The sequence below is a fragment of the Brachypodium distachyon genome, chromosome 1 (genome assembly GCF_000005505.3).
Source record: "Brachypodium distachyon strain Bd21 chromosome 1, Brachypodium_distachyon_v3.0, whole genome shotgun sequence".
NCBI classification, from domain to species: Eukaryota; Viridiplantae; Streptophyta; class Magnoliopsida; order Poales; family Poaceae; genus Brachypodium; species Brachypodium distachyon.
The window spans coordinates 68,465,712-68,479,487 of record NC_016131.3 but is presented as its reverse complement, the minus strand read 5'-3'; the positions used below and the strand labels follow the sequence as shown (position 1 = coordinate 68,479,487).

General features: G+C 48.7%; 3 protein-coding genes across 5 annotated transcripts; 1 reads left to right on the top strand and 2 right to left on the bottom strand.

Annotated features, from left to right (window-relative positions):
• The first annotated feature begins 5,464 nt into the window (after positions 1-5,464).
• LOC100843231 (putative pentatricopeptide repeat-containing protein At1g12700, mitochondrial) lies at positions 5,465-10,739 on the top strand. 3 transcript variants are annotated; one of them, XM_024457411.1, is made up of 6 exons: positions 5,465-7,270; positions 7,355-7,475; positions 7,757-8,424; positions 9,956-10,087; positions 10,169-10,236; positions 10,582-10,739. In XM_024457411.1, the coding sequence occupies exon 1, from the start codon at positions 5,506-5,508 to the stop codon at positions 7,081-7,083; it is 1,578 nt and encodes a 525-aa protein (XP_024313179.1). In that variant the 5' UTR covers positions 5,465-5,505; the 3' UTR covers positions 7,084-7,270; positions 7,355-7,475; positions 7,757-8,424; positions 9,956-10,087; positions 10,169-10,236; positions 10,582-10,739. The 3 variants fall into 3 exon arrangements, with proteins under 3 accessions (XP_024313179.1, XP_010228965.1, XP_003561883.1); XM_010230663.3 differs by lacking the exon at positions 10,582-10,739 and adding an exon at positions 8,738-9,014 and having other exon boundaries at positions 10,169-10,542; XM_003561835.4 differs by lacking the exon at positions 10,582-10,739 and having other exon boundaries at positions 10,169-10,542.
• LOC100832277 (putative pentatricopeptide repeat-containing protein At3g05240) lies at positions 10,662-12,067 on the bottom strand. Its single transcript, XM_003558443.4, has one exon. It carries the CDS (start codon positions 12,034-12,036, stop codon positions 10,855-10,857), a length of 1,182 nt encoding a protein of 393 aa, XP_003558491.1. The 5' UTR covers positions 12,037-12,067; the 3' UTR covers positions 10,662-10,854.
• Positions 12,068-12,198: 131 nt separating this feature from the next.
• LOC100842927 lies at positions 12,199-13,606 on the bottom strand. Its single transcript, XM_003561834.3, has one exon. The coding sequence runs from the start codon at positions 13,433-13,435 to the stop codon at positions 12,347-12,349; it is 1,089 nt and encodes a 362-aa protein (XP_003561882.1). The 5' UTR covers positions 13,436-13,606; the 3' UTR covers positions 12,199-12,346.
• Positions 13,607-13,776: the final 170 nt, after the last annotated feature.

Below are 13,776 nucleotides of genomic sequence, written 5' to 3'. Positions count from 1 at the left end.
CAAAACAGCAACTTGATCATAATGACACATGGGACCTCCTCTATAATGAGAAATTTTAGCACATGGGGATATCCAGCTAGTATATTGAGTCTGTGCTTGTTCCCTGAACTTTTGGTGCTGTAACGCTGGCATTCCTTGTACTGTCGAACCTCTCTAGTTTGTAGGTAGTAGAAGGTTTTTGCCCCGTAGATAGCCTTTCGATTGCGGGCGTCAACAGTGTGTTTCCTTTTTTTTTAATGCGAATAAGAGTGGGTTTCCTACTTAGCAAATCGAACTAGCTTCCTCCATTTCCCACGTTTCATATTTCTCTGGTTTGGATGTTCATAATGGAAATGGGAGAGGCCCAGTTTGGGATGAGCTTCTGGCGAGAAGAAGAAATAAGTATAATCTGCATAAAAAGCTACACGTCCATGAGGTAAGAGGGTATAGTACTATTCATTTAGTTCGCGAAGCATTTTTCCTTTATACCAAATATGGAGCACCTTTTGATCAGCTAAATCTGTAGAGATTGATCGTGCTAGATGCTTCCATGATGAACCTATGTTACTGACCAGTAGTCAGTGCCCATCGATCCTTTGTGTACGAAGTTGTGCTGATCATGTAAACTGGGCATGGTGGTTGCTTTACTGATGCAATGGCTGCAGGCAGTGCCTGACTCTTAGGCAATTATTCTTCCCCTGTTCATGTCATAACTGTACGCAGCTTCCCTCTTTATTCTGCTCTCTGCAGTTCCCACCCATCATCTTGGCTTGTGAGGCGGACACCATCCTACTTTGTTCAGGCCACAGTCTCTCTTGTTAGATGGCCGAGCAAGGTACTTTGCCTGCATCAGCCCCACCTCGTGAGCCCACCGGCCTGTCTTGCCGCTCACTACGTGTATTTTTTTTTTCTTCTTGCTCCCTGAAAGAATTCAAGCAACTAAGCATTTCCACGCGGCCTATCATGAGCCAAAAAGTGCTCATGTTACGGCTACATGCGGCACTTATTTTGTATCGTAAAGGGTATATATAGTTTTTAGTGCACAAATTTATCAGAAACTAGTAGTATAAGAATAGCGGTAACCCGGTGATTGTAGTAGAAACCAACCTAGCTACAATATAAACACTATACAAAAAGTGCATCGGGAACTCCTTAAAAAAAGTGCATTAGGAACTAGCTAAGAGTTGTACAGTAATATACTAGAACAGTGTAGAAATGCGATAGAAAAATATATATTCCTAAATGTTCATATGCATGATTATTTTCAGAAAGTATGGAATGCACAGAACATATATACGTATTCCCGACAGTCCTGTTGGACCGTCCCATTAACTCCCGTGGGCAGCAGCAACATCTCCGAATAACTGGTGCATGCATGCCTGACTGCATGCCCCCGATGCACGGAGGCCGGGAGCACGCGATGCGAGTGAGCGTGACTCGACACCTACCTAGTTTACCTGTCACTTACGTACGAGTACTGACTATACTCACTTGCAGCGATGTGATGGCGTACGTCGCGCACGGAGGGGGCGTGCGTGCGTGCATGAGCGCGCCTCCCCGGCCACGGCGCGCTGCTGGCGCCGACGCACATGACGGCGCATCCTGTCACCTCCGAACTAGCCGATGCATCTGTGCGCGCAAATCTTCCAAATATGCATGGATCGATTTAACACTGGTTTAACTAACAAAGTGCGCGGGCGCCAGCTGCCGGTGCCCGTCGACGGCCGGCGTGGTCGATCGTCGGCTTGGCACAGTTGGATCGAGGAGCGAGCTCTCTGTCTTCCGTAGAACACGCAAGAAGTGCTGTCCGGATGCGAGGACACGTTTCAACCGTACATGCATGTGTAGGGCAGCCGGCTCTAACTAGCTATAGATACTGGATCGATATGCAGATCGATCGACGCATCTGCGTGTGGCCGGCCGGGGACCGGTACTTACGTGGCTCCGGCCGGCCGGCTCCCATCGATCATGTCATATCCATCAATTTGTAACGTCCGTCCGTACGTCCGGTCGGAATTGATCTCCCCACCTTGCACAGGCCGGCTTATTAGCGGTCGAATGGGCACGGCCTTTACAGGCCCTGTCGGGGTTCGAGATCTCGAAATCGAAACTCGCGATCTTCGATCGATCTGCAGCAGCCTCAGGACCACGCGCCATATGCTAGCTGCATATATGCGGCCTTTTGCGGGCGAACACGAAACACACGCGCTGCTGCCGGCGCCCGTAGCATGCAGCTCGCTGCTAGCCAGCCGCGGCAGTACGGCTGCCGTCCCGATCGCGTCTGCCGGCCTAAGCTAAGCTAGGTCCGGCCGGCCGGTTCCTGACAACTTGCAGGCATGCCCGAATAATTACCGCGGGAATCGGTGTGGTACACTGGTACGTGGTTCCCGGCCCACGTAGGCCACACGCCACAGCATGCATGTCCATCTGTGTGGACGTGTGTGGGGGCGTACGTACGTACAAGAGACGTGCCACGGGCCTGGGCACTGCCGGCGTACGTACGTACGGAGTACGTGGTAACGTAGGTACTGGACCGATCGATCGACCGATTGCAGGCCTCTTTGGCGTGCGTGCGGTGTGGTGTGCATGCAGTAGCTAGCGTACGTAGCGTGTACGTGCTTGTAGTAACGGTGGGGTTTAATTAATACAGGTTTTTGCGTAAGCAAAGTCTGCGACCACTCGCCAGGCACCCCCTGCCTATATATGCATGGTTCACACTACGGATGGACGTACATACGTGGCATGACTACTGTATGCATGCTGCCGAGCATGCACATAGCTATACCTCGATGGACGTACGATCGAGTAGCTAGGACATGCACTAGGACACAAAACAGCAGACACAAAACAGCAGGTACATAGCCAGGGTGTCCGCGTGGTGTTTGTTAGGACTACTCCCTCGGTCCAACTGGGAGCATATTAGGATTCCGTTAACCCTTTGATCACAAATTACTTCATGAATATGTGACTAATGTGATTAAAATCATAACCATAAGCAAGTATCATTGAGTAGGAATATAATGGATATGATATGAATCTATGTCATATAATTATATATTAATAGAGTAATTTGTGCTCGAAGCATTGGTCAAAGGAAACCTAATACGTCGTCCAATAATAAGGGGCATATTAGGGTTCGGTTGAATAAGCCTTTGACCACAAATTACTTCATGATTAATGTGATCAAAATCATAACTATAGGCAAATATCCTTGAGCAGAAATGTAGTGAATATGAATATATATGTCATATAATTATATATTAATAGAGTAATTTGTGGTCAAATCATTGGTCAAAGGAAAGCTAATACGTCTCTTATTGTTGGACGGAGGTAGTAGTAACAGATTGCGGTTTTAGAGAAGTTGGTCTGAGTAGTAGCTAGGTTGTTTTGTTGAGACCGTTGCCAGTGATGAGTTTGGAAAGCCTGTGATGATCAGGTGATTGTATCACAGGTTTCCGTTTTATGTTATGCTTGCAAGCCTGTGATAATCAGGTGATTCTATCACAGGTTTTCGTTTTATGTTATGCTTGCAAAACTGCTGTATTAAGATAATTGGTTTCGTTTAATGAAACCGGAGGGAATCCCCCCTGTATGTCAAAAAAAGCTAGCATTTGCTGCTAATTATACGACGAACACCACCGATTGAGGCGGTGGCTCCGACCATGCTTTTTGTTAGAAACTGGTCGGCTTGTTTGGTAACTGGATATTAATCCAATGGCAACACGTGAGAAAAAAGAAGGAGATGACATCTAAATCTTAATCTAACGGTTCTGATATATCAACTTAGAATTAAATCTTTTGAATAAATATCAGTCGACTGAGTTATATCCACACCCAACAAATTAATCATCGCCCACACAAAAGATAACTCTAGAAATTAAGAACGGTTTTGCTACTTGTTTGGACGACGGAGAAAAGTTTTTATAGGTCAACCCCGGAAATTAAGATTGGTACAAGTACAAACAGATGATAACTAAAATCTTCGTTGGATAACTATGAGTGTCGATCGGGACGAAATTCCAAGTCAGCTGAGAAATAGCTACTCCCAGTTAAGAAACATACTATTGCAACCGCACAATCTCTGACTTTTTCTTAAGTTCAAGTTAACCATCATATTCTCTCTGTCCAAAAAAAGATGTTTTAAGTTTTTTAAAATTTGGATGTATCTAGACATGACTTAGTGTATAGATGCATTCAAATTTAGTCAAAGTTGAGACATCTTTTACTGGACGGAGGAAGTATCATCTGTTTTTATATCGGGAAACCTTGCTTTGAGATTAGAGCTAAGAGATCGGATGTACGTACTATGAGATCTAATTAAATTGAAGGCGGGGAAAGTCGACTGAAACATATAAGAATTTTTCAGTACTGTCCTTGTAAGAGAAGCTCCCAAATAAAGATTCATGCCTTCTGTCAGATGTAGCACAGGATCGAGGTTCATTAATTCGACCGTGCATCCATGCATGGTTGCATATATCTATCGATCGGCAAAAGAGAGTTTTACGGTTTACCTTTCCCTCTTTTGACTGATCGACCGACTGGTTTGTTCACAGCTAGCGCACGTACGTAGTACTGTACGTACGCGTACGCGCGTGTCTACGGTGGGAGATCTATAGCTGAGATGGCAGAACGGGGCTATAGCATGGCAATAATGCAACCCTGCAGGTCCGTAGCACAGCTAGCGGCCGCGGCACATGCGTGATGCGTGTACGTGGGAAATGTAGATGTTCCTCGCCTGGTGGCCGTTCCTGCAGCCTGCAGGGCCCCTCCCTATAGCAGCCTAGCTCGGTTTAGCTCCATCGTCTGATGTACCTGAGACGGAACTAATCGATCGGTCGACATGATATGATATGACGCGGACACCGCCCTGCATGTGCTGGAAATGCCGGCCTGCTGATTAAGCTGTGTATCTCCCCGCGCCGGTTGCCGTACGCGGGCTCGCGGCTAGTTCCGCCCCGGCCGGGCGGTTCGTTCTGTTGGGTGCAGATCCCGGGGATCATGCATCCGAACGCACCGCGATGTCGTCCGAGAGAGGGGCCGACCGGGCCGGCCAAAGAGCAAGGCATATCGCAGCACACACATGCACGCATGCATGGTGGCGCGCGCGTTGCTGATCCATTGGCTTGGTTTCCGGTCGGCACACAGTTACGTTGGATTCTTTCTTTTCTTGGCGATGAATTGCCTCGATTTCAAGAGTTCTGTTTCTACTTCTAAATTTCGCCGAGAACAATGCCAAGGTTGTGGCATGGGATTTTTTTTTGACATGAACAGTAACTCAGGACAAACAACGTCCACAGAGGAGAGTGGAGCATACGGATACAGTAGTACACTGGAAAGCAGCTGCCAGTTCGATTAAGGCCGAAACCCGGCAGCTCAGTAGGCCAGGCCGGCCCAACTCATGGAATCACCAATGGCCCAGTTAGATTTCTTCCCCTCCAAAACTATATCCAAAAGGCCAAAAACACCACTAAACCCTGCTGCCGCCCCCGACCACCCCCCCCCTCCTCGCCGCCGCCGGCACCTCCTATGCCCTTCCGCCCCACCTTCCCCCGCCGCTGCTCCCACGACCCCAAGCTCTCCTCCTTCCTCTCCGCCCTAGCCTCCTTCGCCGCCTCCCCCTCCTCCTCTCCGGCCGCAGGCTCGGTGCCTGCCGTCCCCACCCCCGCCGCCTACAATGCTCTCATGTCCGCATACTCCCGCGCCGGCCGCCCGGACGAGGTGCTCCGTCTCTTCCGCTTCCTCCCCTTCCACCCCACCGCACGCATCTTCACCACCCTCATCTCCTCCCTCGCCGCCTCCGGCCGCCCCATGGCGGCACGCGCCGCCTTCTCCTCCCTCATCGTCTCCGGCCTCACGCCCACCGCCTCCGCCTTCACCGCGCTGCTCAAATCCTACGACAGCTCGCTCGATGCCATGTACCAGGTTTTCCTTGCTATGGCCGCCGCCAGATGCTCACCTGATGCCGCCGTGTACAACTGCTACATTTCGGTGCTCTGCGACTCTCAGCGATTGGAGGAGGCCCGAGGTTTCCTTGACCACATGGTCGATGAAGGAGTCCGCCCCACCGTCCGCTCATACACCACAATTCTGCGTGGGTACTGTCAGCAGGGCAAGATTCTCGAAGCAGAGAAGTTAGTCGATGACATGGTGGATGCCGGGTGCCAGCCTGATGTTGTATCCTACAGCGTTCTCATCGAGGGGCTCTGCAGTGTTCGGGAATTTGACAAGGTGGAGAGGATCCTAAGGGAAAGTGAAGATAAGGGGTGGACGCCCAATGCTATCACCTATAACATTTACATGTCTGGCCTGTGCAGGACAGGGTTATTGGATGACACATTTCGTCAAGTAGACATCATGCGTAGCAGAGGGCTGTTGCCAACGGTTGAGACAGTGAATATTCTTTTTGATTGTTTGTGCAGAGACTCGAGATTTTCGGAAGCAGTGCTCTTGCTGGAACACAGTGAAGAATTAGGCTGGCATGCTGATGTGTTCTGCTATAACACTCTGATGGGTAGGCTTTGCGACATCGGAGATTTTGCCAGGGTCTTCAAGCTGTTGGTTGATCTGTTGAAGAAGGGCATTGGGCCAGATATGTTTAGTTTTACTATTGCTATCCGGGGCCTCTGTGGAGCTGGGAAACACCGGGTGGCAGAGTGTCTAATAGATAATGAGTCGATTGGATACGATGTTGTGGCATTCAATACTCTGATTCATGGATTCTGCATTGCTGGGGATTTACGTGGAGTTAAGCTAACTTATATGAATATGTACAGTAGGCAAATTTCGCCAAATAACTATACCCATGCTTTGTTGATTGATAGCTTATTTAACGACCGAAAATTTGTCGAGGCAATAGATACTCTTGCATCTTTGAGAGATGGTTTGGTGCCTGATCATCTTATTCACCTGAATAATTTCTTGGCCAAAGGAATAAAATTCACAAAGGTGCTCAACCTACTTGATGAAATACGCTACAGAGGATTTGTGCTAGATACTTGCATCTTCATCCCATTGGTAAGGGTATTATGCTGCGAGGGGTACTACCAGCGTGCGAGTATCAATGAAGTTTCACTTATACTCACCAGTCTGCTAGGAATAAGATGACAATCTGCCTGACATGAGAATTTGGTTTGGAGCATTTTCTCTAGCAAACACCATAAATGAACTTGTGATTGAGTTAGTATAATCATGCAAGGCTCCTTTTGGTCATTTGGTGTTGGTTCTCTCTTAAGATATTCAAGGCAATTGCTGTGTAAAAAAACACATCAGTAATCTTTCAACTTTTCGCTAGGTCAGTTGGCACGAAAACTTGTACTATGGTCTATGGTTTAATGTCACCTTTTTTACATGATGTTTATCACAACTAATTTTTCAGTGGAGAAGTAGCTGAGTTTAGTTCTAACCAGCACCTACCACTTCATTTGAGACATGGATTTTGGGTGCCAGGCATGGCTATCAAGCTCAGATGTGTTCTAGAGAAAATAATGGGCAGAAAGGTATGGATTTTACTTCTTGTTATGGTGTCATTGTGTCGTGTGTAATTGTTACCCCCTTGTGCCTTGGTGAAAGAGAATGTTTATTATGCTAGATCTAGATGCTGCCGAAGATTATTGTTCTTTTATTTTGCTTTCCTCCAGAAGAATATTTTTTATGTCATGATGTTGATCAGTTGTGCCAAAATTACCCAATTTTGACTGCTAAATATATGTATTTAATGTTTTAAGTTTGCTCCGTTGCCTCTCTGAACTGGAAGTTGGCATTATTCTCTCTCAAACAGTGCTGATGTCCACCAAAAGAAGTTCAAAAAGCCTCTGTGTTGCATATTGCCGGCGGTGATAAAGCGCAGGAATGGATAATATGCTCAGATGACGCACTTGTTGATATCTCAATGATGTAACCTTTGTACCCAGACTACCCGTAGTCAAGTATATTGAATGCATATTCTTACATATCTCATTAAATCAAAGAGGTAAGAAAATCTTGTCTATGATAATAGTCGTAGCTCTCATGGAACTGTAGAATAATTTCTGAAGGATACTGCCATCAAATGAAATTTCCAACTGAAGACAGAGGTACATAGTTATTTTGAATCATGTTATGCTGATGTTTTATCTTGTGGATGTCAAATGGGTTTTATCAGGCCCAGGGTAGAGAAGAACAGTACATTGAAAGTTGAAAAAGTTGATTGAGAAATTGTGTCGTATCGAGTTATCTGATAAAACCGTCCCTTTATTTTCTTACATTTTGTTTAATGAAATTCAGTTCTGTTTGGAGTTGGATCAGGAAGCAGAAGCCAAAACGTCGTTGCAACGAACAGTGCATTCAACGATGAAGCTGTTAATAATGCAAGAATTGACAAATACTTGATGTGGATATTGGACTAATCAAAATACTAAGCCTCAGCAAGATGAAAGAAGATAATTTGCCATGGGGTAATGCTGTGAGGTAAACACAATGGGCAAATTTGTCTAAGTTGTAATGTTCCTAGAGTCTCGCGTCAAAAAACGTGACAGTGATCATTTTGGTCCTCACAATGATAAAGCGCTTACTCATACATAATGAAACACAACCTTCAAATCAAGGAATAAAGAATTATTTCCAAGTTTAACCATGTTATAAACAGAGTAATAACTATATATCATCTTTTGAACTGCATTAGTTTAAAATGACTGTAGTGCTTCACTCAATGTTGGTACTGAACATATTTGAATGTTGTGATGTAATTTTGAAGTGGATGCCACCTCCTATTTCCCTGTAGCATGTGCCACTGCTCCACCTTGCCAAGTGTGCAAGGACGCTTCCTCCCCATTGTGACCGTCGCCGTCTCGTCCACCTGCCCCATCCCCATGGCAACCACTGCCTTGTCTTTCCTGCCGTGCGTTGCTGCTGCCTCCCCATCAATCACCATCCCAAGATCTTCCCGCGAGAGTTTGGCCTATGCATTTGAGCCCTCCAATCCCTTCTTGTGTGATGCATTCTTTTGGGTGCACATTCATTATTCTTGGATTCATATATGCTTGCTTAGGTTTGCTGAGGTCTGTCCTTTTCCTTTGTTGAATCGCTATTATTTGGTGAAAAGCTGAATGTGGGGCATAATTTGTTTGTTCTTCTTCCTCATAAGTTTACTGTCCATTAATGCCTTATAATTAGTTTATTTTCCATGAAGCATTCATATGCTTTGATCCATCTGGACCATTTCTGATGTCTCAACTTTATTGTGCTTTTAAGAATTGCAAATTTTATCTCAAGTTATAAGATTAATAGTGACTAGTGCCTTTCTTAATAGTTGTTTCAAGATTTTACTTTCTCTAAGTTGTTCCCCTGTTTGTACCTGAAACTTTTATACTATCAAGATAATTTTAGAACTTGTACAGTCCCTTTAAGTGGCACTGTAAACTAGAAATAGTATATGAAAAATACAAGACTTCGATATAGTCAACCTCTATAGTAGGTCACTACAGCCTGATACTACAGTACACGAATGGTTCTAAACTTCTAATGATTAACCGAACTGATTACTGACTAGTACGTATGGTCAGTGCATTGAGGTTTTGGAGCAAACTGGCTAATATATTTTTGGTGACGGGCTGGTTGAGTAATCGTGGTATATATGTTGTTCTTAAATGGGCCAATCTGTAGAATATGAAGTGATAACTCGCTGTTTGTTTAGTTCGGCACAAAAAGTAGCGGCAGCCTGGCCAATTTTGATTCAAAATTTAAGTGCTGGTAAAAAATATTACTCCCTCCGGCCGGAATTACTTGTCGCAGATTTAGTAGAAAGTTGTACTAAATCAACGACAAGTAATTCCGGCCGGAGGGAGTAGATGATTATAAGAGTTACAAAGAGGGTAACATGCACTGCATTTGTAATTCTGTTATGCAACGAGCTACAACTTGAATATGATGCATGTTACTGGTCTTCAATTGTCATAACAGATTGATATTTTTCTTTCATTTATTGGGATACCCCATGCAGGGATTTCAAATCATGGACAAGTCATATCCTTGTTGCGAGAGATATCCCTTTCCTTGGAAGGCAATTATTCTATTGTTTCTGATTTTGTTGGCCTTACTATTCAACAGTGGAGAAAGTCCTGAACAATTTACTGTAAGACAGATAGCCGCATATTCTTTAATACCTTCAAGTGAATCTATTTTGTTCTAATCAATTTTGTACTTATTTTGACAGAGATATTTTGAGGCAAGCGCAAGTGCTAAATACTGCAATACCACACTTCAGAAATAATTTGTTGAACGGTGATTCTTAGACCAAATTTATCCCGTTGATCTGAGGATGATATACAGATTTTTCGCTTGGAACTGATTGAACTTTAGAACTGTTGCACACTTCTAGAAAGTTAGATTTTTAATGTAGTAAATCCTGCAGTGCGGTATTGAAGAAGCATAGCTGTTCTTTTTTGCAAGTCAGTTTCAGAACAAAAAATATATGTAATGCTTGTATGCTTTACATTTGTGTGAGAATTTAATACTGCACTGTTTACCAATTTCATTACGAGCATGTCATTTATCCAGATTGATATGTGAAGTATGGTTATCTTGTAATTCGCATCAGCTGAACTGTAGTTTTTTTTTTTGTTCCAGTTTTCATGTTTACCCACATTGATGCACTGGATCATGAAGTGATGACTTCTTTGTGCAGTGAAGTAGCAAATGCCGACTGGTTGCATGGTAAAGTTCTTTTAATCTTGTAACAACATACTCTGTATTTCGCTCAGTTCAACTCGATAGGAAATTCTTCATGGTGCCGTCGCACTGTTCATTTCCTTATCTAAATGCAACTTGTACATAAAGATCTGGTTTCATGAATGGAAATTCTTTACCGTGTTCGATGGTGATGTCGGACAGACCACGAAGCTACACTTCAATCCAAGTGCAAGCAACAGGCTTGCTGATCCTTCTTGCCGCCATCCTTCCCCTGACAGCACAGGCATTGTCCCATCGCTCCGCATCAGCCAGCGAGTTGGATACGAGCGCGTAGGTGCCCCCTCCGGCGTCCACTCTTCCGTCGATAAACCACTCCCGGAGCTGCTCACCGGCGACGCTGTCCCCGCTACTTGCACTTGCATGGGACCAGTAAGCTCCGAGCGCCTTCCGGTCGTGTTCCACCGGCATCCGCCTGAAGATCTCTCCAACATCGTCGAACCGCCCGGCTCGGCCGCAGGCGTCGAGCACGCACGTGTAGTGCTCCCTCCCTGGCGCGATACCGTAAACCCTCTTCATGGCGCCCAGGAAGTGCATCGCCTGGGCCACCATCCCGGCATGGCAGCAGGCATAGAGCAGGCCCAGGAACACGGCGCCGTCCGGCCGAACTCCACGGCGCAGCATCAGGGAGAAGAGCTGCATTGCCTCCTTGCACCGGCCGTGCACGGCCATGGCCCTCATGACGGTGCCCCAGGATATCATGTCCTTGTCTGGGAGCAGGTCGAACGCCTCGAACGCCAGCCTTGCCTCCCCGCACTTGCCGTAGACGTCAATCAGCGCGTTGTCGACGATGACCCGCTCGCTGCCGCTGAGTCCTCGCTTTATCGCGTATGAGTGCAGCAGCTTGCCGCATGCCAGAGATCCCGTGGACGCCACGGCGTGCAGGACGCTGACCACAGTGGCCTCGTTCGGCTCGCCGTCGTCCGAGAGCACCATCGCCCGGAACATGGCGACGGCGTCCTGCGGACAGCCGCTCCTGGCCAGCGCCCACGCCATCGTGGTCCAGGAGAAGACGTCCCGCTCTGGCATTCCGTCGAACAGGCTGCGCGCGCTGGCCAGCGCTCCGCACTTGGCGTACACGTCCAGCACGGCGTTGTCCAGGATCGGGTTGGCGCCGGGGACGCCCCCGCGGCGGAGCCAGAACCCGTGGATGGCTCGCCCGAGGCCGAGACTCCGCAGCCTTGCGCACGCCGGGAGGACGCTCGCGAGCGTGAGCGCGTTGGGCGCCGCGTCCATCCGGGCGAACGCCGCGACCGCCTCGGCCGCGCGCCCGCTCCTCGCCAGCGCCGAGATGCGCTTCGTCCACCGCACCACGTCTCCCGACGGACCGGCCATTCATGACAAGTGCGTGTACTCTGGCGCGTTGGGTATTTCGGCTACAAGTACTTAGATATGGACATTTGTTTCCATGATACTCCAGACCATGTGCTTGTAGTAGCATCTTGGAATTAAGGGGAGTATTTCACAAATTCCTGACCATATGCTTGTAGTCGACAATTTGCACAAGCCAAAGCCAACCACAAAATCCATTTCCCGCACGTGACTGAAACATTTCCCGAGAATGGGCAAATCCTCAACCAAGATGTATATATACTGCTCGCAGTCTCGCACACACCAGACTGCGTGCAGTTCAGCGCAGTGCTAATTATGAAGTCGCGTCGGAGCAGGTGGCGGCGCCAGCGGCGGCGAGGGCGTCGTCCCTCCTGGGCGTCCTCCTCCTAAGGTACACGACGCACCGGGAGTCGTGGCGGTACGTGAGCCTGACAAGGCTCCCCACCACGCGGTACCTCGACCGGGCCCTCACCGTGATGGCCACCGGCACGGCGCCCTCTTTTGACTCGAGCATGTCCTGCATCCCACGGCCCGCCGCGTACATGGGCTTCTCCCTGGCCGCCACGAAGAGCCTCACCGTCGACTTGGCTCCCGGCCCAACAACAAAATCTTCGCCCGGCCCCTGCTGATCCACCCCTCGTGAGGCCGCGAAGGCGAAGCTCCCGAAGGACATCTGGAGCAGCGTGTCGTCAGGGAGGAGCCGCAGGGCGAAGACCCTGGAGTGGTTCTCGACGGCCATCTCCACGGAGCAGTTGCAGTCGAGGAAGCTGGTGATCACGCCGGAGCCGTCGAGGCCTTCCCCGAGGCTGAACCGCTCGACCTTCCCGACCTTGAAGGAGACGCCGGGGCGGGAAGGGCTGGTGGCCGCGACGAAGACGAGCAGCGCGACCGCCAGGCTGATGCCCACCCGCCACGCCACCTGGAACGCGATGCAGCAGCAGGAAGCCTCCGGGTCCAGCTTCACGTACCTCCACGCCCCGCTCCTGTTCCGCTCCTCGTCGTCTTCGTCGTCGCTTGCGGATTCTCGCCCGGCGGAGAGCACCCGGAGAACCTGCCGGCGGTTGTTGTTGTTGTTGTTTCGGGGGATGGCGGCGGGGGGCTTGGTGGTACTCTTGTCGGTGAGGAGGAAGGAGTTGTTGGAGCCGCGGGAGGAGGAGTAGCGGGAGAGCAGCGCGAGGCGGGAGGCCTCCTGCTCCTGGTCATGGCGGGCGGCGGCGTCGGGGAACGGGGAGAGGATGAGCGCCGTGCAGGTGGACTCGGACGCCGGGTGGCAGCTGCTGAGGGTGTGCGACGCCGCCGAGGGGCTCTGCACGTAGTAGGCGCACGGGGAGGACGGGTGCTGGAACAGCGGCAGCTCCTGCTCCTCCGCGCCGATGCCATTGCCATTGCCAGAGGCCGCCATGACTTACGTCGATACGTTGTCTTCAGCTGCGCGCTCAGTTCATTCAGCGCGCAGAGTTGGCTTGCCCGTGGGGTGTGTGGAACTGTGAATCTGCTTGTGGATCGCTTATATGTAGGAGCAAAAGGGTCTTCAATCGATCGATGACACGGGAAATGATAATCTGTGGCGGGGTTGCGTCCAACTTTGGCAAAAGAAGGGCGGAGAACTAAGGACTGGTATAGTGGTATGAGATTACATTACAACCGATAATTTTGACTTGACAGGCAGGATTTCATCGAGTGGCCCGGCTGGCATAATGACAATCGTCCATCATGGTTAGCACTTAAGCCTTTTGCCATAGC

Bases quoted from the DNA above. Each gene is read 5' to 3' on its own strand.
- LOC100842927 (XM_003561834.3), bottom strand. From the start codon at position 13,435: ATGGCGGCCTCTGGCAATGGCAATGGCATCGGCGCGGAGGAGCAGGAG.
- LOC100843231 (XM_024457411.1), top strand. From the start codon at position 5,506: ATGCCCTTCCGCCCCACCTTCCCCCGCCGCTGCTCCCACGACCCCAAG.
- LOC100832277 (XM_003558443.4), bottom strand. From the start codon at position 12,036: ATGGCCGGTCCGTCGGGAGACGTGGTGCGGTGGACGAAGCGCATCTCG.